The sequence below is a fragment of the Amblyomma maculatum genome, chromosome 3, assembly GCF_055883805.1.
Source record: "Amblyomma maculatum isolate TAMU_Amacu chromosome 3, ASM5588380v1, whole genome shotgun sequence".
In the NCBI taxonomy this organism is placed as follows: Eukaryota; Metazoa; Arthropoda; class Arachnida; order Ixodida; family Ixodidae; genus Amblyomma; species Amblyomma maculatum.
In genome coordinates, this window is record NC_139346.1 from 24628818 (window position 1) to 24654485 (window position 25668).

General features: G+C 48.5%; 1 protein-coding gene across 1 annotated transcript in view; it reads right to left on the minus strand.

Moving 5' to 3' along the window:
* Nucleotides 1–25281, minus strand: part of LOC146194357 (uncharacterized) — a 30104-nt gene extending 4823 nt beyond the window's left edge. The window contains exons 1-2 of the mRNA XM_084596535.1: nt 25084–25281; nt 16530–17192 (exon numbers count right to left, since the gene is read on the minus strand). Of these exons, the coding sequence (XP_084452661.1) occupies nt 16530–17192; nt 25084–25281 (861 nt within the window). The remainder of the gene's footprint in view (nt 1–16529; nt 17193–25083) is intronic.
* Nucleotides 25282–25668: the final 387 nt, after the last annotated feature.

A 25668-nucleotide genomic window follows, 5' to 3' on the forward strand; every position in this document is an offset into this window, starting at 1 on the left:
AAGCGTGGCGTGACATGGTCCATAGGGTCACGAAGAGTCGGACACGACTGAACGACTGAACTGAACTGCCGCTTGTTGAGTCAGTCAGCCAGTCAGCCAGTCAGTGGTTGCGGGGTGTTCGCCAGTGCTTCGGCTGCACTCCCGGGGATCACCCGCTGCTGGCAAGCCCACGGGCCTGCAAGGGAGCGATGGCGGCCACATCGTGACTCTTGAGGCGTCGGACTGCAACAGTGCCCGGTGAACAATTTGGTGTTTGTTTATTTAACTCTCTCGTGTTTCATCTGTGTTTTAAAGCCTCTATGTTATTGAATACCTCTGTAGTTGCATGCTTAGTGTTTGTTATTCTGTGAACCTCTAGTCTGTGCAATTTTAGTGTTTGTGTATTCCTCTGTATCGTCTCTTGCTGTATATAAAGTTTGTTTTGTTTGTTACTGCTGACTCCAATCCTTACTCTGACTTGAACCGGCGACAGCTGGGCACCAAACCGCCACCCCCTTCTGTCACTACAAGGTAGTTGAATTCCGGCTGAGCTTGCCACGCAGGTCGAGGGCATCTCCTTTGCGACCGGACCGGAACAGCTACCCCCACTCACTCTAAGGGTGTCTGGGAGTGTGCGCTCCGTTAAGGGCGCATCGTTAATAATGCCCTCTAATTATTAACGGGTGACACCAGGTCTTCAGTTGCTCTAGGCCTCGCGGGGAAGGGTCCGCCGGGCAGAGGGAGAGGATTTGGATTAAAGAGGCAAAGGGTACAAGCAGGAGTGTGGAAGGAGGGATGGTAGTGGGAAAGGGTAAGGGGTGAAGGAAGAATGTGTGTTTGCAGTCTGCGCCATATATTGTTGCGTGTTTATTGTCTAGGGAGGGGTGGGGGGGGGGGGTAGAGCTGGCGCGAGGCTCTGTAGGCCTGCGTCAGCTCGCTGAACGAGTGCATGCGGTTTTTCGTAAATCCCGGATTAGAGGTCACCTGAGCTCGGTTTAAAGAACCTCGAGTTAAAAGGTTGGAAGCCTCGTTTCCGGGATTCCCGGAGTGCGCAGGCACCCATATCAGCTCCACATGGCGGGGAGGGGGTGCATCGAGCGAGTCCAGTATGCTAAAAGCAGGGACATGGACTCGACCACGTGCAAAATTTAGAATTGCTGTTTTTGAATCTGTTAAAATGTACTGGGCTTCCGTGCGGTTTATGGCTAATGCAATGGCAGCTTCCTCTGCTGCTTCTGGGGAAGTGTCTGGGGGAGAGGTAATGTGATGAGAGGGAATGAGGAGGAATTCACCACGGCTGCGGTCGCTTCATCACCCGTGCATGCAGCATCCACCCATACGGCGTCCCACTCACCGCCATAATATCGGTGGAGCACCTTTGCACGGACTCTGCGACGTTGATCATGGTAGGATGCCTGCATATTTTTCGGGAGTGGATTGATAAGTAGTCCTTGGTGGATATGTCGAGGTTTGGAGAGAAGGGTTTGGTTGTTAGCCGGTATCCTGATTCCAAGGGAGTCTAGGATATACCGTCCAGTGGATGTTTGCATGAGTCTGATGTATTGAGCCTGTCGGTGGGCCCCCACGAGCTCCCCAATCATGTTGTGCAGACCCAGGCCTAGCAATCTGTCTGTGGGTGTGTTGAGGGGAAGGTGAAGTGCGACCTTGTATGCCTTGCGGATCAAGGCATCCAAAGCTTTTTTGTCATGTTTGGACAGTTTTAGGTAAGGACTAGTGTAAAGTACACAACTGAGGACGAAGGCATGGATGAGGCGACAAAGGTCGCGCTCCTTCATGCCCCTATGGTGGCCCGAAACTGCGGATGAGGTGCAATATCGCACCTGCAACCTGCTTGAGTTTCTTTAGGGTGGTGGTGTTTTTACCGGTGCTCTGGATGTGTAGGCCCTATACGCGGGGGGTTTCAACCTCCCATTCAGTTCAATAGTAATAGGGGAGTGGGGGAATGGCGGTTCTTGGCGCGGATGAGCAGCAGTTCGGACTTATCTGGGGAGCAAGACAGTCCGATGCTCCTTGCGTAATTTTCGGTCTGTGTGGCTGCTTCCTATAAGGTGTCTTCTATACTACCATCACTGCCGTGAGGGGTCCACAGCGTGATGTCGTCGGCATAGATGGTGTGTTTCAGATGCGGGATGTCTGGCAGTTTTCGGGCTAGGAGGATTAGGATGACGTTAAATAGGAAAGGGGAGAGGACGGACCCTTGCGGGGGGCCGACACTTTGAAGCGTGTTAGAGGAAGAAGAAAGAGGGCCGAAGTGTACCTCAGCCTTGCGGTCAGTGAGGAATGCATGAATATAAGTGTACGTTCATGCACCTACATTCAATGTGGATAGGGCAGTAATGATCGCCTGATGTTCGATGCGATCAAAAGCTTTGGAAAGATTCAAAGCTAAGACAGCCTTGGTGTGACAAGGAAGAAGTGGGCCAAAAATGTCGTGGGTGAGTTGCAGCATGGCGTCCTGTGCGGACAGATGGAGTCGGAATCCCACCATGCTGTGCGGATAAAGATTGTCTGCCATATGCGCTGTAAGTCTCGCTAACACATGTTCGAAGAGCATCCCGAGGCAAGAGGTTAGCGAAATAGGGCGAAGGTTTTTGAGTGTAAGTGGTTTGTTAGGTTTGGGTATAAATATAACCTTCGCATGACGCCAGGACTGCGGGAGGACACCATCCACCCAGCACTGGTTAAAGTATACCGTAATTTTGGTGGTCTTCCAGATTACGAAACATGGTGTTTGTGATCTGGTCCAGACCAGGTGCGGAGTTTGTTCGGAGACTAAGAAGGGCTGTTCTGACTTCCGTCTCCTTGAACTCTGTGTCCAGTGTCGAATTAGGCTGTCTTGTATACAGGGGTAGAGGTGTGGGGGCTCCCGGAGAGGTGTATGTGTTTTGAAGTGTGTCTAGGAGGGCGTCGGGATCTTCAATATGCTCGTGTATGAGGCGTGTCACGTGATGTGTTGTTGACGTGGTGCGTGTAGAGTCAATGAGATGTCGGAGAAGTTGTCATGCTTGTTTGGTAGAGTTTTCCGGCGATGCTATCACATACTTGTCCCCAATTGGATCTGCACAGCTCCTCAGAATATTGTTCTATTTGTGTCTGAAGCGCGGCCCGCCGCTTCTTAAGTCGTCTGTTGTGTTTATTGTTTTTCCAGCGTCCTAGGATGCCATGACAAGCCTCCCAGAGGTGGGCTAGGCGTGATTTAAGGGTAGGTGTTTCGGTTGTAGTTTCTATGCGTCGCGTGTTGTAGTGAACGTCATCCATAAGTGATTGCACCCAAGCGTCGATGTCTTTGATGGGAGCGTCTGAATGGGCGGTTAAAGAGTTTGTGTGCTGTGTACGTGTGACGGGGAGGTTTGTACGGGACAGTGATCTGTATAATGCAGTGATCACTGCCTAGTATATGCTGTGTTCTGTTCCAGGTAACACTGGGTAGATAGCGGCTCAGCGTCAGATTTGTCTAGTGTCCATGCTGACACTGTTGCCAATCCCCGTGGGAGTATGGAATGTGTTGGGCACAGTGAGTTGGTTTTGCAGGAGTAGCCAGAGCCTGCGACCTCGATGTGTGGTTTTTGTGTATCCCCAGTCAGTATGCTGACTGTTGAAATCTCCGCCTATCAGCAGCGGGTGTTTCCCTGTTAGCTGATGCAGCTCTCGAAGAAGTGTTTCTAATGAGGCCATCGGCTTGGATGGTGGGTGGTATATGTTTGCTATGAAGATTGATGGGAGAGTATGTGTGTGATGTATAAGTTCTGTGATCACGCATGGCACCTCCGACGTAATGTGATGATTGTTGTACGTGATATTGCGATGAATGATTGTGAACGCCCTGGGTGTGTTGGTGCGGTCAGAGTGTGTCGATGTATAGCCAGGGAGTGTTGCCTGTTGTGCAGTCTCTTGTAGAAGAAGTATGTTATTGGTGGGGGAGAGGGTGGGGAGGAGTAGTTGCAGAGGTGCGCGTTTTTTCCGGAAGCCACGGCTTCCGGTGAAAGCTGAAAGACAACAGATGCGCAGAAAGAATTTGGTTGTTCTGCCATACAAACACCAAATTTCCCACAACCTGAGAAAAATTGGAAAAAAAGTTGGTGTAGAAGTAGTTTTCAGTGCCCCAGGGCGTTTAGCAAGTCTCTGCAATCGCGTAAATAAACCTAAAAAAGTAAGGAACATTTGCACCACTCACCACCAGCAGCCCTCTGTTCAGTGTTCTAAGTCGGTTATTTATTCCATTCCTCCGTCTTGCGGGAAAAAGTACATTGGTCAGACGGGTCGTTGCTTAAACGAGAGACTGAAAGAACACAAATGCAGTGTAACCGGTCAAAAGTCGCGCCATCTAGGCATTCACTGTAGGGATTGTGAACGTGCGGAATCAAGATGCTTACCAGAATTCGAAAAAACCTCAGTGATAGGGAGACACGTTGATAAGCTAACACGTGAGATTATGGAAGCTGCCAGCACTCAAAGGATGAATAATCAGTGCGTAAGCATGCCTTCAATTCTACTGTCAGAAAAAGAAGTAGCCTTTCTCTCAAGATAGTATAGATTTTAACAGAGTTCGAAAACTTTCACCTCTTTTTGGTTGTGTTTTTTAGTCGTTTATCATTGGTGATCCTCTTTGGCCGTGTTCTTTGTTGCGCTTTTATCCTGTTATCTTCATATTCACAGTCCTGTCAATGTTATTATTTCTAGCATTCAAACCTTTGTACCTCTTTTCATCGCGGTTAGTGCCATGTTCACGTTCTTGTTTGTACAAACATTGTTGTTTATTTTTTTGCTTTTTTTGTTATCGGCAATGGAGATAACCTTCATGCAGCAGAAATTATTTATCAGAGCTTACCTCTCATAACGTTTTTGTTGTCTTTGGCGAATTCTTTCTCTCAAGAAAAGTTTTTTCAGCAGTTGTTTGCGCCCTGCCTTGATCACGTGTTCTGATAGGCACCACTTAAATACTGGTCACCTTCTTTCGAAAACAAAAGTTGTCAGTTCAGCGCTCCGTCCTGTCTACCTTCGTTCTCTTGTGTTGCGTCCTGTTCCTCGCTGTGTTCCCAAATATGGATTTGAACCAACTAGCCCAACAGCAAGTGATGAGGTCTTGCAGGAGCGCTTCTGGGGTCTCATTCCAATACGCATTGGAGATAACTCCGGGCACTGATCCGTCCGGTGGGGCGAGTGATCAGTGACCTAAGACATTTGCAGGTGGGCCTCAAGCAAACTACTGTATACTGTACCATAGTGTATATATTTCTTTTTTTACCTACCCTTTTCTTTCTCCCTATCGCTCACCTCTTTGATTTCCTCGCTATCTCTTTATTTCCGCCGCCCCGGTTCAGGTGGTGGTGGTACAAACTTTATTCAGTGAAGGCCAAAAAAAAAATAAAATAAAGTTATGTTGCCGCCGTTCCGTGAGTGGTCTTCCGGCTGCTGGTCGTGGCCTCCAGGTTGCACCTGGCGGTGACTTCCGCTGCCCAGGTCGTAAGCCGCTGCTGAATATGCGGCTCCGAGCTGGCCAAAGCAGCCTCCACAGCTGCGGGCTGTTTATTTGCCAGGAGACGGGGGGAAAGTGCGCCGGACAAGAGTAAAGAATGTGAACATAGTCTGCTCGGGAAGAGCTGCAAAGTGTGCATTGGGGCGAGAAGGCACCGGGGTGAGTAAAGGCAAAGCGTGCAGGGGAGAGGAAAGTGTGGGCCTGTAAATGGCGCCACGTATTCTGTTCGATTTTAGATAGGGACTTGTGAGGGGGAGGGAGGGATAATCGGGAGTTGCGGTAGTGGAGGGTGATGTCCTGGAAGGTGAGGAGGGAGTCACGCGTGTCCACCCCGGGGTGGAGGAGGCCAGTTCAGTCGGTCATCTGGCAAGCGATAGAATTTGCTGCCTCATTTCCAGGGTGCCCCGCGTGAGCCGGAACCCAAAAGAGTTTGATAGATGATCGGGAAGGGGGGGGGGGAGGAGTGCTTAAGGATATTGAGCGCAGAGGAAGAGATTCTACCCTTTGCAAAGTTGCGAACTGCGGTCTTAGAGTCGCTAAATATAAAAAGGGCTAATGTGCTGGCAATGGCGAGGGCGATGGCTGCTTCCTCTGCGGCAGTGGAAGTGAGAGCATGGATAGTGGCGACGGAGAGGGGGGTTCGTGTATTAGAAACAGTGGCCAGGGCATAGGCGGGATGCGAGAGGTAGGGTGGCGCATCAACATACATGGCGTCAGACCGTGTACGGAACTGGCACCAGAGGGTGGAGGCGCGGGCAGATCGGCGAGCGGCATGATGCTAAGGGTGTATGTTCTTGAGAAGGGGCTTGACAGTGAGCATGAAGAAGAGGGAGCTGGGCAAGGGTTGGGTGACACAGATAGGGGAGACAGGGGTCAAGCAAAGGGAAGTAAGAAGGGCTCTGCCAGGGATGGTGCGAGATAAACGATCGAGTTGTGCCACGCGATGGGCCTCCACAAGTTCTGAAAGAGTAATGTGGACGCTCATCGCCAGTAGACGAGAAGTGGGGGCGGAAGTGGGAAGCCAGAGAGCCGACTTATAGGTTTGGCGGATGAGACAGTTGACCTTGGCTTCCTCGGCACGAGACAGAAAGAGGTAGGGGAGGGAGTAGACAAGGCGGCTTAGCACGAAGGCCTGAACAATACGAAGGAGGTCGTGCTCGCGTATGCCGTAGTGTCGGTTAGCGACCCGTCGGATCAGCCGTACTGTCTGCTGGACGGTTTTAGTAAGGCGGGAAAGGACAGTAGTGTGTTTGCCATTGGATTGGAGAAAGAGACCGAGAATACGGTTGCAAGAGACAGAAGGGATGGGATGTCCGTCTATAGTGACGTTAAGGTTAGGAAATGAGGTTGGAACTATGCCTCGAGCCAGGAGGAACAGGAGCTCCGACCTAGACGGGAAACAAGCTAGCCCGACCGTGCGAGCATAATCGGCGACAGTTTTAGCGCCCGCCTGGAGAGCGACTTCCATCTCTCCAAGATTGCCAGTAGTCACCCAGAGGGTGATATCATCAGCGTAGAAAGCATGGGAGAGGTTTGGAATGGTAGCTATAGGGAAAAGGGTGATGTTGAAGAGAAGGGGAGAGAGAACAGAACCCTGGGGGTACTCCGATTTCCAAGAGGGAAAGCGGGAGAGGAGAGGGTGCCGAATGAGATCTCAGCCGTGCGATGGGCAAGAAAAGCCTTGATGTAACCATGGATCTGGAAACCCACGTTAAGGGTAGAAAGGGCGTCTAGGATGGCGGTAAGGAAGACATTGTCAAATGCTTTCATCAAGTCCAGTGCCATGATCGCGCGAGTGCGCTTGGCGTGAAGAGGGTGAAGGACCTCTTCGGAGAGCTGGAGCATGACATCCTGTGTAGAGAGGGATGGGCGAAAGCCGAACCTCGAATCGGGGAAAAGATGGTCGTCCTCGAGGAAGCTCTGCAAGCGGTCTAGAACGACGTGCTCAAAGAGCTTACCGAGACAAGAGGTGAGGGAAATGGGACGGAGATTTTGAATGTTTATGGGTTTGCCGGGCTTGGGGATGAAGGTTACCTCAGCGTGGGTACACTCAGAAGGCAAAGTGCCTTCGTACCAATGTTTGTTAAAGAGCTCCGTAATAGCCTCTAGGGATGATGTGTCAAGGTTACGGAGGGCCTTGTTAGAAGTTTGGTATGCTCCTGGCGCGGAAGTGGTGCGGAGCTTATGTAGCGCCGCACAAACCTCTCCCAAAGCGATATCTGCGTCAAGCGCAGAATTAATAGTGCCGATGTAGGAAGGGAGGGGGGACGGAGGGGATGTGCAGAGATAACGAGCTCGGAGTGCAAGAAGGAAATCGGAATCGAATAGCGGTGAGGATTCTAGGAAGCGCGTCACATCCCTGCGTTGCGTGGCCTTGGCATGCGACGGGTCAAGGAGGACACGTAGGAGCGCCCACGTATCCCTCTGCCTGAGGTTACCGGCCATGCGGTCACAGGTCTGGCCCCACTGCTGCCTGGTGAGGTATGAGCAGTGCTCCTCAATGTCCATACCCAGGCGGGCGTAGTGAGCGGTTGTGTTTTTGTGAAAGCCAGCGGCGGTACAGGGAATGATGCGCCTCCCATAGGTGAAGGAGGCGGCTGTCAGCCGTGGAGGAGTGAGGAGGGGTAGGGACGGTAGAGGTAGCGAATGAAACATCTTTGAGCAAGGTGGCAGTCCATTGAGAAAGGTCTGAGATGGAGGTGGGGGCATGTTGCCGTGAGTGGCGGAACCGATCCCAGTCGACTACCTGGCTCAGATGCTGGCGGGAGGATATGCTAGGAAGAGAGAAAGAGATGGACAGGATATAGTGGTCGCTGCCGAGAAAGACGCAGGTGTTCGTCCACGCTGCGTCCAAGACGTTTTTGCAGATGGAAAGGTCCGGATTAGTGTTGCTTTGGACGCTGGAGCCGATGCGGGTTGGGTCAGAAAAATCATTAAGGATGGATAACTGTTCGTTCTGTACGAATGTCCACAGCGCGAGACCTTTCCTACAGTTCCCAGGATAACCCCAGCTGACGTGATGTGCATTGAAATCCCCAAGAATGAGGAGCGCGTTGCGATGTGCGCGAGAAAGGGCTTTGCGTAGAAGGAGGAGGAGAGGAGCTGAAGGTGTGCGAGGAGGGCTGTAGACATTAAGAACAAAGAGACTGGCATCCGGTCGCCGCTGGGGGAGGGTTCTAGTTAAAGGTGCGTGCACTCTGGAACGTCGAGAGGATGCTCTATCGCCGTGTAGTTGCGGTGAACCAGAGTGGCAATGTTCGGGGGGGGGGGGGGCATTCGGAAGGAGGATGAAAAGCAGTGATGTCGCGCAGCTTAACTGGGGAGAAAGTTTCTTGGAGGGCGATTCAAGCGGGGAGGTCGGAGGGAGGGATGTTCTGGAGGTGGCGCTGCAGCGCATTCCGCTTTCCGCGGAAACCACGGCAGTTCCACTGCCAGAAATTAAGGCGTGAGGGGTGTCTGGCCATCACAAGGCCTGGGTGCCCCTGCTGGTGCAGGGTGATTGGGAGATGAGGAGGAGGGGAGGAGGGATGACACCATTAGGGTCGTCTGGGCAAGTTCGGATTCGTGGGCACTCTGGCGGGCCTCAATTCTGGCTACGCGTTCGTTAATTTGTTCCATTCATTTCTTCGTGTCGGTACGCAGGGCAGAAATTGCGGCCATGAGGCGTTGTTCATGGGCATCAAGAAAAAAGGCTGTGGCGAATGACGGCCTCCACCTCCGGGGTGGATGTGGGCTGGTTGGTGGATCGCCTCTTTTGTGGAGGGTTGCGGGAAGGGCAGGTGGCGCCAGAGGAAGCATTGGAGGAGATGGACATGGGGGTGGAAAGGGGCGGCGGGGGCTTTTGAATGACAGGTGGTGGGGGGGCATTGGGGAGAAGGGGTGGGGAGTTGGGGGTGCCCTAACAGCGCCTGCACCTGTTGTTTTTGCAGGGTAATCTCCCTGTTTTGGGCAGCGACTTAAGCTTTGAGCTCTTCTTTTTCGGGGTCGGGGGTGGGAGGCTGCACAGGCCGGCTCACCTGGGAAGAAGTCGATGGGGTGTCTTGGCTCGGCAGTGGCGGAAAAGAGACGAAGCAGCGGCGGGGGCTGCGTTCTTGGCGGGGTCCAGATGGGCGCGGTAGTCTTCGGTAGAGGGTTTTGATTGCGGTGGGGCGGATGACGTTGACTTAAGGCTGGAGTTGGTTGGAGAGGAACCGGTCCGCGCGTAGCGAAGTCCACACGGGCGGGATCCCGTGACATGTGTGCCTTGGCACAAGATGCATTTAGGTGTGTAGTCGGGGGGCTCCCAAATCTTGTGCACGGCTCCGCAGCGAGTGCAGCGTCCGGATCTGGGCTGGGTGCATAAGTCGGAGCGATGGCCGTAGCTCCAACAATTGGTGCAGGCTTCGGCCTTGCGGTGGAAAGGGTGGCAGATAAAAAGGCCGCAGTTGAATACCACGGTGCAGGGTAGTTCTTTTGTGCCGACGCATGTGATCAGGATGTACCACCACTCTGTCTTGCATCGGCAATGGCGTAGGTGTTGCTGGGGTTCATAGCTTGAAGGTCTGCTATGATCTCCTCTTGGCTCTGTTTGTCCACACCGTTGTATATTACGCCGCGGAGAGCGTTGTCAGGAGCGGCAACATAAGCGCGCAGGGGGTACGAATTGGTTGCGAGACGCAACTCAGAGGTTCGGACATATAACCAGGTGCGTTGGTCTGAGGGTGAACTGACAGTGAATGAGTTGTTGTATGGGTTGATACGTACGCGATCCTTGGCACGGGCGGTGGCATAGTCAACTTGGGCGATGGCACAAAGTGAGGTCAGGAGAGCCCCATTGGTAGTGGCACGGAGGTCGAGGCAGCCGCCGGGACGGAACACGATCTTGTAGTCTTCTTGTGGAAGTCGAGGTAGGGGGACATGGTGACGTAGTCTGGGAGTCTTCAGTGATGGCGGGGGCGCTAGGGCGGACTTGAGGGGGTCGCTTTGAGGAGTAGCGTCTCCTCTAGGGTAGGCCGAACGCTGGGCCTTAACAATTCGGGTCCAGCGGGGGTCGTCGTCAAATTCTTCTGGAGTGATGGGCGTACCGTCGACTTGGTTCTCCATGTCGACGTCTTCGAGGCTACAGCAGCTGCGGCGATGGCTCAGCGGCCGTAGGGGCGTCGTGAGACGCAGCTCTGCGCTGCGGACGAAGCGGTGCCACGCCGAGCGTTAGGCATAGCTCGGTTGCTTCGTGGCGGGTCAAAGATGAGGTCCTAGTCAACCGGCGCTCGGTGGGATAAAGGCAAATAAGGTGTGAGGTGAATCCTTACACCTTCACGGGCTTGCTCACAAAAATGGGTGAGTATCCGAGGCGAAATATGAAATCCAGGCGCTGTAAAATACGGATCCTATGCGAGGTACGTTCGCACGCGTTCCGAGCTGTCACGTGGTCCTCCAGTTCAGGTGCTTCAGATATCAGATAGCAGATACTGGGGCTGGCAAACATCTTTTCTTTCCTTTTGTATATGCAATAAATAACCACTACCACCACCACCACCACCATATTTATAACTTGCTTAAGCCAGTCAAAAGCATCGAAAGCTTGCAGCTGTGTGAAGGGTAGAGCACGCAACGAAATTTAGGATAGAGATGTACGCGTATTACACGCAACGCCCAACATCAGTGAAATGCACTGCAATATTCATCACTACTTAAAAATATGCTGCAACTTACGTCGAAACGAAATGATCGTCGGCACAACGTTTCCTTTAAGCAGCTTTCGTTCATCCGCGCCGTGGTTGGTTTCGAGGCAGCTGCGCTCACAATGGTCTTGAACACAAATTAAACAGTAATATGGTTATGTGGTATAATGTCTAAAAGCGACTCTGGCTATGCGAGACGCTGTAAAAGTGGGCTCTGGAAATTTCTACCACCTGGGGCTTTTTAACGAGCGCTTACACTACACAGCACACGGTCGCCTTGCTTTTCGTCTCCGTCGAAAAGTCGCCACCATGGCCAGGGCTTGATCCCGCATCCTAGGGTAGAGAAGTCGAGCGCCCTAATCCCTGCACCACCAGGGCGGGTATTAGAAGCCAAGTAATCACTGTTCGCTACCCTGAAATTACACAATACACCCGGGCGATTTTGAAGCGTTTAACTTTTATGACTTTCCACTCTGTCGGCTTTTATAGGAAAGACACCAAGAAATCAGTCTAAGGAAGTGAGTAGCAAAGACAAATGAACCTAGCTGATCGATAGTATATATAGTCCTTGCATATGAAACCGTTAAAAACGCAGAATGGGCAAAATAAATCTTTAGGGGAAATTTATTTGACGGAAGTGCGAAAGCATACACCTCTGCGCTTAACTACGAAGGATTACCTCATTGATGGCCTAATTTTCCTGGCTAAGTTCATTTTTCTGGCTCATTCGAGTGACCGCTTGTTCCGCGAAGTCATCTTAAGTGATACGTTGCTGAGTAACTATTTTGATTTGTTATTTTCGGTGCGCGTTAGTTTTGCTTCGTTTTTTTTAAACCAATCTAATTTTTCTATACGTCAATAAAAATCAATTTTTATTTTGTTGAATAGTTTTATTCAACATTAATTTCTCCAAGTAAATATTAAGCATTAGTAAATGCCATAGTCCTCATTCGCAGTCTCATACCTTCTATCAGTTCACTTTAATTAGAGTCATCTCTTTGTTGCCCTACCAGCTATACCTTATTTATCTCAAACCTGACTAATTTGTCAAGATGCCTGGGCATTTACTTGTTTTCTTCGGGAGTTCGACTGAAAGCTGCCGAGTAACCATCTCTGATGGGTTCGCTTTAATATGCGTTTTAATCAGGAACAGAGGCATTTTCAGCTTTAGGCGCAAATTACGAGTGGCAGAACGCTAGAGCATAAAGTCTCTGCGCCTGCTACTGAAACAGGCTTGTATTTCATGTTTTCTGTTCAGATCAAGGTGGGTTATTCCTTGCAAATTATTCGCTGTACACTAAATATGCGATTTATGTCCACAGCTGCCCGTCCTGAAAGGTACGTACGTTGGCTAACCATTTTAAAGGGGTCATGCCACGGTCATCTAATATATTACAGTTTTGTAGTCTGGCAGATAATATTGAACCTTATTATTATATTTCCAAAATTTGAGCGCCGTAGACGCATTTCTTATTTCGAAATAAATGGTTGAAGTTTACACCGCGATGCTCCTTCCACATACAACGACCACAATATTGAAACGCTTGGTGACGTCACAGAGCGACGCCGGCCACCGCATTGCCTGCTTCTGTGCCGGCGCCGATAAGCTGCCGATACACTGTACTGTGTTCGCGCTTGCTAACATGACTCTCAGCAAGTGTACTCAGCTTATTTCTGAAAACAGAACAGACTGTAGTGAAGCGCGATTTAGTTCTTGTCCAGGCATCCCCCGCCGCCATCGATGGATGGATGTTACGACTGCCTCCTTTGAAAGGGGTGGTGATAGTCATCACTATGCTTAACCTTTATTTTTTTGTTTTGAACTTAGATAATCCATCAATATTAAACGACTTTCCTTTTATTCCCGGGTTTTATATGTCTAAATACCCGTGCTTAATTTCGATCTAGCTTCCATGCGTTCCCTTCCTGCTATTAACGCGAAAGCGTTACTTTGCTGTGTTCACATATTTCTGTCCGCAGACCGTGTCCGTAGGCCGCGTCCGCAAAATCATGTCCGCAGCAGTTGCGAGTAATTGAGAATTGGTAGAGGTTAATGAGTGGTGCCAATCAATAGAGGCTGACGTAAAGTCGCTTCAAAAATAATTAGGGCAATAAGTTAATTAGGTAATTAATTACAGGCAAAATTATAAAAGCTGTCTGCAGCAGTTGTGAGTAATTGAGAAGTGATATAAGTTAATGAGTGGTGTCAATCGATAGAGGGTGACGTAATGTTGTGTCCGAAATAATAATTAGGTCAATAAACTAATTAGGTAAATAATTGCATGCATGCCATTATTGAACGGCATGCATCACTTACACTGATCGAGATGTGGAACTAAGTGTTTTAATTAAAACTGTCATCGATGTCAAAAATTGCTTAGCTTTCTGAGTGCCTGTTACTGTTTTTTTTTTCATTTTTTAATTTGTTCAGCTTTTTGAGTGCTTCTTACTGTTGTATTTTTCTATTGTTAATTTGCATCTTTGAGTGGAAAAAAACAATTTCATCTGTACCGCGCTGTTTCCCCTGTGTACAAATTGTATGGGGCTCTGAACCTGGTCAGGGGCAAGTACGCATCTTTTGCTTGGGGTCCTTTAGTTTCTGTATAAGGAAACTAAGAATAAACTTCAAACTTCAATTAGAGGCAAAGCACGCAAAATCTTGTCCGCAGCAGTTGTGATTAATTGAAAAGTAGTAGAGGTTAATGAGTGGTGTCGATAGAGGCTGACATAATGTGTGCGAAAGAATAATTAGGCCAATAACTTAATTATGTAATTATTAGAGGCAAAAAATAAAAAAGGCGAAAATGGTCTGATTAGCGAATGTCTCAGCGCCACATTTAAATGTATCAAATACTTCAATAGTTAATTACATCAGTCAATTAGGCTGACGTCAAAGGCCTGACATCCCGCAACCTGAAATCGAGCGAAAAAGGGCATAGGAAGGGATTGGCGCGCAATTTGAAAGTACCAAAGACTAAAGAAGTTAAGGCAGTCAATTAGGGTGATGTAAAGGGAGGTTACATCATGCAACCAGAAGTGGAGCCGAAAAAGGGCATAGAAAGGGATTGGTGCGCAATTTTAAAGTACTAAAATTTAAACGAATAAACAAGAAGTGAATTAATGTGACGCAGGGGATGTGATGTCACGCAACCGGAAGTGGAGACGAAAAGGGCATGGGAAGGGATTGGCACGCAGTTTGAAAGTGACATTTGACAAAATGACATTTTTTCAAATTCAGCTGCGGTCCGGCATCAGATAGGCAGGTCAAAACGTGCTTCAGACGGTAGGGTGTGTATCAAAGTCAGGAGAAAAGACGGCAATGTCGTCGAGGTAGCAGAGGCACGTCTTCCACTTTAGGCCACGCAAAATAGTTGGTTGGTTGGTTTGTGGGGTTTAACGTCCCAAAGCAAATCAGGCTATGAGAGACGCCGTAGTGGAGGACTCCGGAAATTTCGACCACCTGGGGTTCTTTAACGTGCACTGACATCGCACAGCACACGGGCGCTTTTGCTTTTCGCCTCCATCGAAAAGCGGCCGCCGAGGCCGGGAGCGTCCATCATCCGCTCAAATGTTGCCGGAGCATTACAAAGGTCAAATGGCATTACTGTAAATTTGTACAAGCCGTCGGGAGTTACAAAGGCAGTTTTGGGGCGATCAGCCGCTTCCAGGGGAACTTGCCAGTAGCCGGAACGTGAATCTAGGGAAGAAAAGAGCTCGGCGCCTCGCAAACAATCGAGAGCGTCGTCGATGCGTGGGAGAGGGTTGACGTCCTTTCGCGTAATCTTATTCAGGCGGCGATAATCGACACAGAGGCGGATAGAACCATCTTTCTTTTCTACGAAGACAACAGGTGGCGCCCAAGGGCTACTTGAGGGCTGAATCACGCCATTCTGAATCATTAGGTCGACTTGGTCTTCGATAGCTTGGCGTTCGGTTGCAGACACACGATAGGGGCGTTGTCGCAGTGGTGCGTGGGTGCCGGTGTCGATGCGATGAGTGACTGTAGCAGTTTGACCCAAACAACTTTGATGAGAGTCGAAGGAGGAGCAAATTGATGTAGTAGGTTCAAAAGCTGAGTGCGCAGCGCTGGAGGAAGGTCGGCGTCGATGGAGCGGAGGAACAAGTCTGTAGAGGGAGGAGCGGGCGCAGGTGAAGGGGGGCTGAGCGCAGTCACAGCAGAGTGCGACGCGTCGTCAGGTTTCTCAGAGATCAGAAGAGATGCGATTGGCTGGATACTGCCGAGGCATTCACCATGGCGCAAAGCAGTAGGGGAGTTAAATAGGTTAGAGACCCATAACATGGAAAGGCCAGCGGAAATAGCGAACACAGCGTAGGGCAATGGAAGGCACTTGCGGCGCAGGAAAATATGGGCTGGTGTGAAGAGAACGGTCTCATCGCTAACAGAGGTACAAGCGACACGAACAAGCACAGAAGAGCAGGGAGGAAGGTCAATATCTTCGGCGAGGAGGCCTTTAGCACAGGAATTTCGTGGATCAGCGTCTGGTAAGGCATCGGGCAAAGTCGAGAACCCCACTTCAGCTCGAGCACAATCGATAATAGCAGCGTGACGCAGCAGGAAATCCCAGCTAAAATAACAGCGTGTGAACAACTTGGCAGCACGACGAACTCAATGGTATAAAGGCAGTTCTGGATAACTACTCGAGCGGTGCACGCTGCTAAGGGCTTGATATGCTGAGCGCTGGCCGTTCGCAACGAAAGTCCCGCAATTGGCGTCTTCACTTTCTTTAAAGAGCTACATAGTTTTGCGTTCATAACCGAAATCGCAGCACCAGTGTCAATTAGAGCCATGACAGCAACGCCCTCGGCGAAAACTTCAATAAGGTTGGCCGGCGACAGATGAGGACTTTGAAAGTTCGACGGGGTCGCAGTACTCGCCTCAGGAACTGCGGCCTCTAGTTTTCCTCACATGAAGCGTTCTGTCGACGTCGCATCGGAAAGATAGAGCGGCGTCGCGGCGACGGTGAACGGCGGTCGGTCATGGCTGAGCGGTCTGGGGAGAAATGACGGCTGGCTGGAGACTCAGTAGGCGCGGAATACTGAGGCGTCGAAGACCAGTACCCAGAACCATGAGTAGGTGGTGCCGACACTGGGAGACGGTTTCGACAATAACAAGAAATATGTCCAACCAGTCCGCAAGTATAACAAATTGGGCGGTTATTTGACGTGCGCCAGGGATTGCGCGGTCTTGGTGCCGGTCGAATAAACTGCGCAGGTCCTCGAGCAGGACCAGGAGGCGGCTGAACGTAGGCAGGTTGCGGCGGAGCATACGTAGGTGGTGGTCGGGCAGCAACAGCCAGATATGTCAAGGGGGCTGCGACAGGCATAGATTGAGGGGCTGGAGGAAGATAGTCAGCTGCTTGTTCCTGAATAACCTGGCGCAAACTGGGAGCTAGGTGTGAGGAAGGCTCTTCATGGCAGGACATAAGGGAGAGCTGTCGAGCAACTTCTTCCCAAATGAAGCTCTTGATCTGTGGCAGCAGCGCAGAATGTTCAGCTGCATCTGTCAGGCCAGCAAGCGACTCAGAATGCATGGTGTTCGCGCGAGTTATGGCCCTTTGTTTGCGCAGTTCATCATAACTTTGACACAGTGTGACCACTTCTGCGACGGTGCGGATATCCCGAGCATTCAGCATCTGGAAGGCGTCGTCATCAATGCCTTGCAAAATGTACTTAATCTTGTCGGCCTCTGACATCTGTGCGTTCACGCGCTTGCACAAGTCGATGACGTCTTCGATATAACTTGTGAAATTCTCACCAACCTGCTGAGACCACGTACGCAAGCGCTGTTCAGCGCGGAGTTTCCTCACGGCTGGACGGCCGAAAACTTCAGAGAAGCTGGCTTTGAACACGGACCATGATGGAATGTCCGCTTCATGGTTGCGAAACCATTGATTTGCTACGCCGGTAAGATAGGCTATCACGTTGTTTAACTTCTTTTCCGCGTCCCAATTGTTATAAGCACTCACTCGCTCATAGGATGTGAGCCAGTCCTCGACGTCATGGTCGTCAGTGCCGCTGAAGATGGCGGGGTCTCGCTGGCGGAGGGAGGCGGGGCAGATAATGGCCGAGTTAACTTGTACGTTAAGTAATGCCGAAAGTTGGGCGAGTTGGTTAACATTCATGATGGAAAATAGCGCGAAGGTACACGAACAACGGAAGGAAGTAAGACACGGATAAGCGCTAACTCGCAACTGCAGGGTTTATTGCTGAAGCACGCAATAAATACAGGTCACTTGAAAAAAATAACAGAAAAAAAAAGAAAAGGAGAGAGAAGAGAGAGAGAGAGAGAAGCAGCCTCCTAAATGGGAAGCTAGGTCATAAAATAGGCAATGACACACAGTAACACGTGCCACTCACTGCTGGGGAAAAAAAAAAGCCAGAGCTTGATGCGAGGGCATCGACCGCGTCAACATTCCATGACCATAAACAGTAAGAAAGACTCAACAGAAACCTTTGGGGCTGCAGTGGCTGAGCCAGCAGTTCCTACAGGGTCTTCAGAAATGCATAGAAAAATTGTGGAAGGTTGGGAAAAGTGCAGTTGAATTCTTTATCATTGTCATGACGAGGATGTTCTATCCGAAATGAATTATTTTTTTACTATGCTTTCAGAAGGCTAGCCAGTTCTGTGCCAGAGAGCTCTGGCTTGCATGTTCAAAGTTGACCAGTAAAGGAATGTTCATCTCTGAAGCCTCTACCTAAACGAAGGCACCTGCACGACAAATGACACCACTACAATCATTGGGTTAGAAAGGCACAGTTTTGCCCTATCTCTCATTTCACCAAATAATTCAGCAGTTTTTTTTTTAATATATATACTGCAGGATATAGGACGATCCCTCAGTTACCTGTGATTCATTTATAATGGTGCCTTGCAAAGTAACTCAGGGGATGAATTTATACAGGCTAGGTATAATAGGACTAAAATTTTATATGGAGAAAAATAAAGTAACACTTAACAGGCTAGGACAGCAAATAGGCGTTTACGATAGGGAGCAAAGATCTGGAAGTGGTTAGAAAACATGTATTATAAGTACAGGTATAGCAACCGCATGTCTCTTCGATGGCAGTCAAATAACTAGAAAAATAAAATTGACTTGAAGTACATTTGGCAGGTACTAGCTCTCAGATCATGAATGGCAGCTGCCCAGTAGTATACCTCAAAAAGTAAATAGTATATGTGACAGCTGTATCTTTTTGGTACTGCCTATTGGGCAGCAATGAGAAGGCTAATAAAAAGGTTTCAACATCACTATTGGACAATGCAGACAGTTTTGATATGTAAAACGATAGGTTTAACACTAACGTGAGTTATAATTATTCTAGTTGAAACAAAGAAGAATGGTCATGGCACGGCATTTAATATTCAGGCAAGCTAGCCGATGGTTGCTATAGGGTAACTGACTGCATTTCAAGAGAAGGCAAACGTCGCAGAGGGAGGCAGAACGGGGGGCGGATGAGATCAGGAAGTTTGTGAGGACTAGGCGGGTGCAGCTGGCACAAGACACGGTTAATTAGCTGATGTATATGGCAGAGGCCTTTGCCCGGCCGTGGGTGCGGTCAACCTAATGGCAATGATGTGCATTGAAAAGCACTCATAATACTTCAAAAAAAAAAGAGTGTTTACCATGTTATGTCATTATTTCTATTCATACACCTGAGTCACACGCACTGTATGCCATGTGCGGATTATCCTTTCTTTAGCTGATTTTTATAGACAGTGCAGACTATATATCTGGAAATTAGAGTATGTTTCTCATGTATTTTATTGCATGCATAGTTCATCTCTGTTTGTCTTTTAATTCCTGCACATGGCTTCATTTTTTTTTCTTATTTGTAATGAAATTGCGTTCATTCCAATGTAAATAATGTACATAATAAATAAACTAGACTTTTCAATGACTTCGAAGTCTTCCCTGCATATCATATGCCTTCTTTGAGAAAATGAATGTATTGATTGCTTTTACTTGCATAGAAAAGTTGGTGCATGGTGTGAAAGCTACAGGTACTGTATGTTCAGCTACATTTATGAAGGGCATGGGGCTATGCTTTCAGTTCTGAGATTTTTTTAACTATATCAAGCAGAAATCTTCCCCATTTAGGGCATAGTTTATGGAAAAATCCTCAGTTGGTTCCAGTATAGAGCCAGTTAGGTCCAGAATAGCCCCACGAGCTTAACTAGCTGGTAAAGAGTTTTGTCCAGTTAAAAAAAATGAATTGTTTAAATTAGAACGGTAAAATCCACGGAGAGCAGGCATAATAAAAATGCAGCTTTGATGAATGCTGCTGTGAGAGACATGGTAAACATTACTGTTATAATTAGCTTATTTTCTTTATTTCCTTTTTTTAACGGTTTAAATAATATTGTTAATTAAGTGGAAGCCAAACATTTGTTTCTCCCCAGGATATGGTATTGAAAACTGCATGAAACACCTGAGCTGCAGCTAGAAGAAAATATGATGAGCACAGCATAAGAACGGACAGGGGGTATTAGTTATAGGACCGTATACATATGTATAAAATGAAATAAATTAAGATCCCGAGAGTAAAATGGATATATATATATATATATATATATATATATATATATATATATATATATATATATATATGTGCTAGCTGGTGAATTCAATGACGACCCCATCATGAAGGTTTTATGCATGATCGAGGTAAGTGCTGACGAAACGCCACTTGGATTAAATTCAAGCTAAAAATGTGCCATTTTATTAGCTGCATAGAATTAAGTTGCGCAGTATGCGGGTATATAAGCCTATAATTTTGATGATCGACGTAGCTCCGCAAATGCGCGGTTCGAATGATCACAATTAAAGGTATCGTTCAAGAACAATATCTCTAAGCTCACATCGAGTGCGCATAGTAAGTTTGTACAATCATCACTCACATTTCTGTTGCCGCAGCTATATTATAGTGTGAAACTGAACGAGATTCGGCGCTCTTTCGGCAAAGTATTACAAAAAAAAGTTAATAAATAGCTGGAAAGACTGCTTATGCTAGCGTAAGGAATTTCCCGCTGCTGGCTTGCCACAACGAGTGCAGGGTATAGAAGCGGCCGTTATGGCTCAAAAGTTGAAGCAGGCGACATTACCTCGGCGACGCTCTCCACGCAGCCGCCGCGCCGGTGCAAAGCTTTTTTTATGTTTTTTTGCCGACGCCATGACGTCATTGGTCACGTGAAAAGCGGAGGTCCCGCCCCTAGACCGATTTGGTGTGAATGTATCATCACCCTATGTACTATGGTAGCGAAGGCTCCAATACGTGCAACAACATGGCGGCTCATGGCTCCGGCGACCAATGAAAATTGAGGGGCCATGACGTCAAATGACGTCACGCATACGTTCACTTTGCCGCGAATTATAAACAAGGTTTTGTTTTTTAAACCGCCGCGTTGCATTGAAGAGCCTGCACCTTTTGAGGGTTGTTGCCTTTCAGCGCGTGCCAACCTTGCCATCTAAAAAAACTCATGTTTCTGTTGTCTACGCTCTTGTTTATAAGCAGTTGCTCCAGCATAATGAAAGCGGTTGGCAAAGGTGGCGGCATAGAAAGGCAGCAAAAGTTCCAAACATAGACCAAGCATGCAAATTCATGATGGAAATAGTGCTTCAAGTCATGCAAGTACTTTGGCCATCTACTTTGTCCCTAAACACTGATGCAACCAGGCAGTCGTGCCCAGTTCGCAACAGTGTATACCAAGTGAAAAATTATGGTTGTCATATTCATGGTTTATTGCATCAACCAAGCAAATACAGCAATAAAGCACAACAATAAAAAATGCTTGACGCATAGAGCACAAACAATAGCGCTGTTTAAGCAGGCTAACCATCTCAATGATCACAGCAGAGGCATGGAAAAGGCTTGAAGTGCCTGCCACAAAACGTCATCAGATAAGAAACATTCATGTACAGAAAACAAAGCTATGACAGCTGCAATTGAAATAAAAAGGTCAAGGAAGTAGGTACATCAAGATACACGTGGAGCATAGAGCACTGCGATTACTCTTCACGTTTAAATTCTTCGGCAGAAAGAATACAGCAGTTTTCAAAGCAATTTCAAAGTTGCACCAGTCCAGACAGCTTTGGCGTCAGCAAACAAGAAAGGAAATCAAGCAAGCAGCCTTTTATATAGAGATCATTATAGGACACCACAGATAAAAGCTTGGATACCATGGACAGGAGAGCACTAGCAAACAAAAATCCCTCAAAATTGACAAAAATTTGAATAAGGTTTTTGAACTTTATCCCACTTCAAAAGTTGGCACAGAGGTGAGCCTTCAAAACCTGAAGTTCTACTAATTTTCTGTTCAAAGAAAACAAACAATATTGTAGCTGTTTAGTTAATTTTGTGGTTTAGAGCTCATGTGTTATTCAGCCTAAATAGCCGGAGTAATCTGCTGTGGACTGTAAATAATGTTTAAACACTCAGGGTACTTGTTGATTGCTGCTTTCCTGTGCTTTTTATATTTTGATTTGTTGGACTTTCGAGGAATATTCAATTGTAACACTTTTTAAAGTTTTCACCTTTTCAGAACCCAGTCATTTCATAAGGATGTTTATACTGACGTTGAATGACAGAGACAATCATGGAACTTTCGAACAGCTCGAAAAGGTGGCCCAGTGTGAGGATTAGCAGGGTTCCCCAAATAGGAATCATCTGACATTTTCACAACGCAATTTGACTTCCAAGTGAGAGTCATTTTGCTGTAAAAATGGGCGTCCTGCTGAACCCCTGAAAAGTTGCCAGCTGACTGCCTTGAAGGAGGCAACGCGGAGATATTCTAGAGTCAATGTGACTTCCAGAGGAAGGTCTTTTTACTCTAGCAATGGGCGCCATGCTGAACCCCTGAATGGTTGCCATCTCACCACCCTGAAGGAGGCAACTCGGCAATTTTCTACGGAGTCGCACTGAAGCGTTTCCTGTCAATGGAGGGTAGTTATGGTTTTTGCTCGAAGGGAGTCACTGGATACGCCGAAAGGAGTCGCATATGTGGCAAATTTTTACCTCCCAAAAGCCGTTTTCTGGTACCCTCTTTTTTTCGTAGAGTGTACACGCGGGTATTAAAGCACGTATACGGCGTCGGAGGTGTTTCTTGTTAAAAGGAAGGTAGTATTATCAAATTTCAGGAGCTTTGGCGATGACGAGGTTGGGGTGTAAAGGCGGGTTAGAATCCGCATGGAGTTGGCAACTCAGAAGGTCACGCGGAATCCATTCAATACAAACTGGCTCCGGAATGCGTGCCGCTAGACACTGTACATTTTAGCAGATTTCTGTGCTGCTACTGACACATCTAAGCAAGTTTTTCACCAGAAGGGCACCGGTGCCTATTATAGTAAGGGCCGTGAGAAGCATGGGAATGGCGGTCACGGAGCGAAGCTCCTCTTGACAGTAAGCAGCTTCGCAAAAAAAGATGGAGGTTCCGGTAATTGAAACCTAAATGTCTTATTCAGTGCAGACTTGCAAAGGCTCTAAACTGCAGTTGTCAATTCGCAGGTCTGGATGCTTGCATCAACGTAAATTACGATGAACCCAATTGTGGCAAGCGGGCGTCTTGTTCCGTAATACGGTCGCGAAGTGACGACGCCGAATCCTGTGTTGTTAGTCGTCGTACATCCGTTGCATTGATATCACTTAGCTGTACAAAACGCCAAGGAGAAATAGTTGGAAGTGGTGGTAGTAGAATTGTATGCGACGCAGCATAGGCCCTGAGAGCGCACGTTGCGTGAGAGAGGATGGCCTTAAGCCTGCGAACACCACGTCATCGCGGCACCAGTTCATCTATTGTGTTCAGCTGTGCGTGTTCGTGGGGCGCCACGATTGGTGTGATAGGGAGGCAGGTGATGACCCTCAATGCCTCTCGATTTATAGTATCAAGGCGATTCCATTGTGCCCTTGTCAACGAAATTGGACTTGATAAACAAGGCACGGTTGCACAACTGCCCGCACCAACTCTTGCCACATCTGAGCGAGTGCCAAAAGTTTTGGAGCAATGCGTCTGATCAGAACTTGAGTCTGTAACGCCTGCGCCTGCTCTTTAGCGCGAGACAGCCATGAAGTTCCAGTTCATGACTCATGAATTGTTAAGCCCAATATTTTTGCTCTTGAACTTTCCTGAACTAGGGTTCCGGACAGATGTAGACGAATAGGTATTGCAGCTCGTTGACGGCCTCGCCAGTGGTTGGCGACTGAGATGAAGGTAGTTTTACTGGCGCAAGTTCAAGCGCAATGGAGGAAGCATATATAGACGTAATATCTAAAGCTGTTTGCAGAGGAGCGGATTGAGTCAGTAGGTTCTTGTGCTCCATACCATGATTGAAAATTGTCTGATTGCAAATTGTCTGCCTTCACGGAAAGAGTTTACAAAATTGCATACTCAAAGAGGTAAATGGAGCATTTCAACTGAGTCCAGAATGGCAGAATGACGGGTATTATTATAAACCTTTTCGACGTCCATGGCGAGGACGGTGTAATGCCGCAGTGAAAAGCAACTCGCACGTGGAGTCAAGCTGGCGGTCGAACCCCCCACGCGCCGAGGCCAAGGAGCGAGCGCTGTTGTTGTTTTTTTCTCCTTTTCTCCCCTTTTCTTGGGCGCGGGCGCGCGGGCGCGCGGGAGGCTTGGTTTGTTTCGCCCCTTCGCCCCGAGGCGTCGCCAAGAAGCGAACGGCAGACGCATCCTTATCAGCCGGGAACAACAGCCGCGCGCTTCTGCGAACCACTTTACGGCCAGCTCGTCCAGCGATGTCCCGCCGTGGCGCCAAGCATGAGTGCAGGGAGACGCCGTTAATGAAGCTTTTTGCACTGCCACAAGCGCTCACTAAACGTCCTGCAGAAGGCGACAATAGGCGCGACCCTTGGCCCTCCCAAGTAGGCAATCAGCCCAGCGGCCTCCCGCTGTGTCGCGAGACATTGGGTCCGAGCAACGGCGACTGTACACTGCTGTGGGACAGTGCCCCCCCCCCCTTTTCCTCCTTGGTGGCCTAGTCTCCAGATCCCCCGCGGCGTTTCTTTCACAAAGGCGTCAGCTGCAAGGTCGCGTCGCAAACACGCCGGGGAGAGGAGGAAAAGACAGGCGCCGTGTGAGAGGGTTTGGGGACCAGCGAGTGGAGAGAGTGTGTGTTTTGGATGTTGTATTTTTATTTGGCGTAATTAGGGACCTGGGTCCAAGATTATTCCCAACCCACGGGGGTTGTGGCATGTTTTTAAATAATTTGATTGGCTGCTTCATTTTCGGGGCGGATCACCTAAGGTGACCGCCCTTGGGTCTTTGTTGATGTCTGGTATCAAAAAGCGGTCCTCGGACCATGTTCGACAGTCAAGATTGAGGCTCCGTGCTTAGCACGTATTTACACCCCCTAGGCTTTAACCGAAACGCTCGGTAGGAAAGTAAGGGCCTGTAAAGTGACTTCTCTGTGTGAGAGTCTTCATTTTCTTTTAAGTTACGGTTGTCTGTGTGACTTGTTGCTGTAACTTTGCCTATGTATACTATTTTGCTTCTGTAAATATATATCTCCTCTTGACCATCATCAGATCATTGTCTTCTGCTTCTTCACTGCCGAATGACCACGTTTGGAGAGGCTTCAGCCCCTCCGAAGATTGGCAACGAATGAGCTAAACATCACTGATGGTGCGTACGTTGTGGCTGCGGGTCGATAAAAATACTGGAGATGCCAAGGCAGTCAACCAGTCTTCCATGCCTATGGATGGTCGAAAATCAATGTGGGCCGGGTTGTAAAAACCCTGATGTTCAAGCCCCCACGAGATTTGTGTGACGAGTATTTTCTCAGCAAGCTTGCAAATTGTTGGCGTTAAGGGTATAGGTTGAAGGTTGCTAAGGTCTGTTGACGTTTTCACCGGCTCAGGAATATTGATGAAGATAGCCTTTTTCCAGCTCTCTAGTACATCGTCGTCTTGCCATACCTTGTTTATGGTGTCAAGGAGTTGAGAAAGTGAATTACAATTGGCGTTCTTGTAAACCTCGTATGTAATGGAGTCCAGCCTGGACACAGTCTTTCGCTTTGCATCATTTATAGCTGCAAGCAATTCAGGCATGGACAACAGGCTCGCTATTCCCCCGATGTTGGCAGCAGATGGCAGCTTGTCGACATGGACTGGCATGTCTACCAAATAAGTTCTTGTAACTGCTGCACGCAGCGCATCGTACTTGGGAAAAGCTTGCGTGCTGCTTTTCTTGCGAAATCATTCGGAAACAGTTTGCTTCAAAGCATGCTGTGGCCGCTGCACCAGGACAACCATGCTCCATAGCATGGCAAGTTCGCCAGAGAAAAGCCTTTGATGAGTTTGTGGAGAACTGCTCGCACCACAGATGCCATTGCCATCGTGAGAGATGACGTTCATATCTTCGAGCCTTAGCAGTAATGCAATTCAGTCTTATGTGTGCGTGCACAGAAGTTGCGTCTCTAGTAGCAGTTAATTCCGCTTGTTGGCGAGCAGCCCACAATTTGAGCAGAGGGACATGGTGCTGGCCGACCGACATCCACTCAG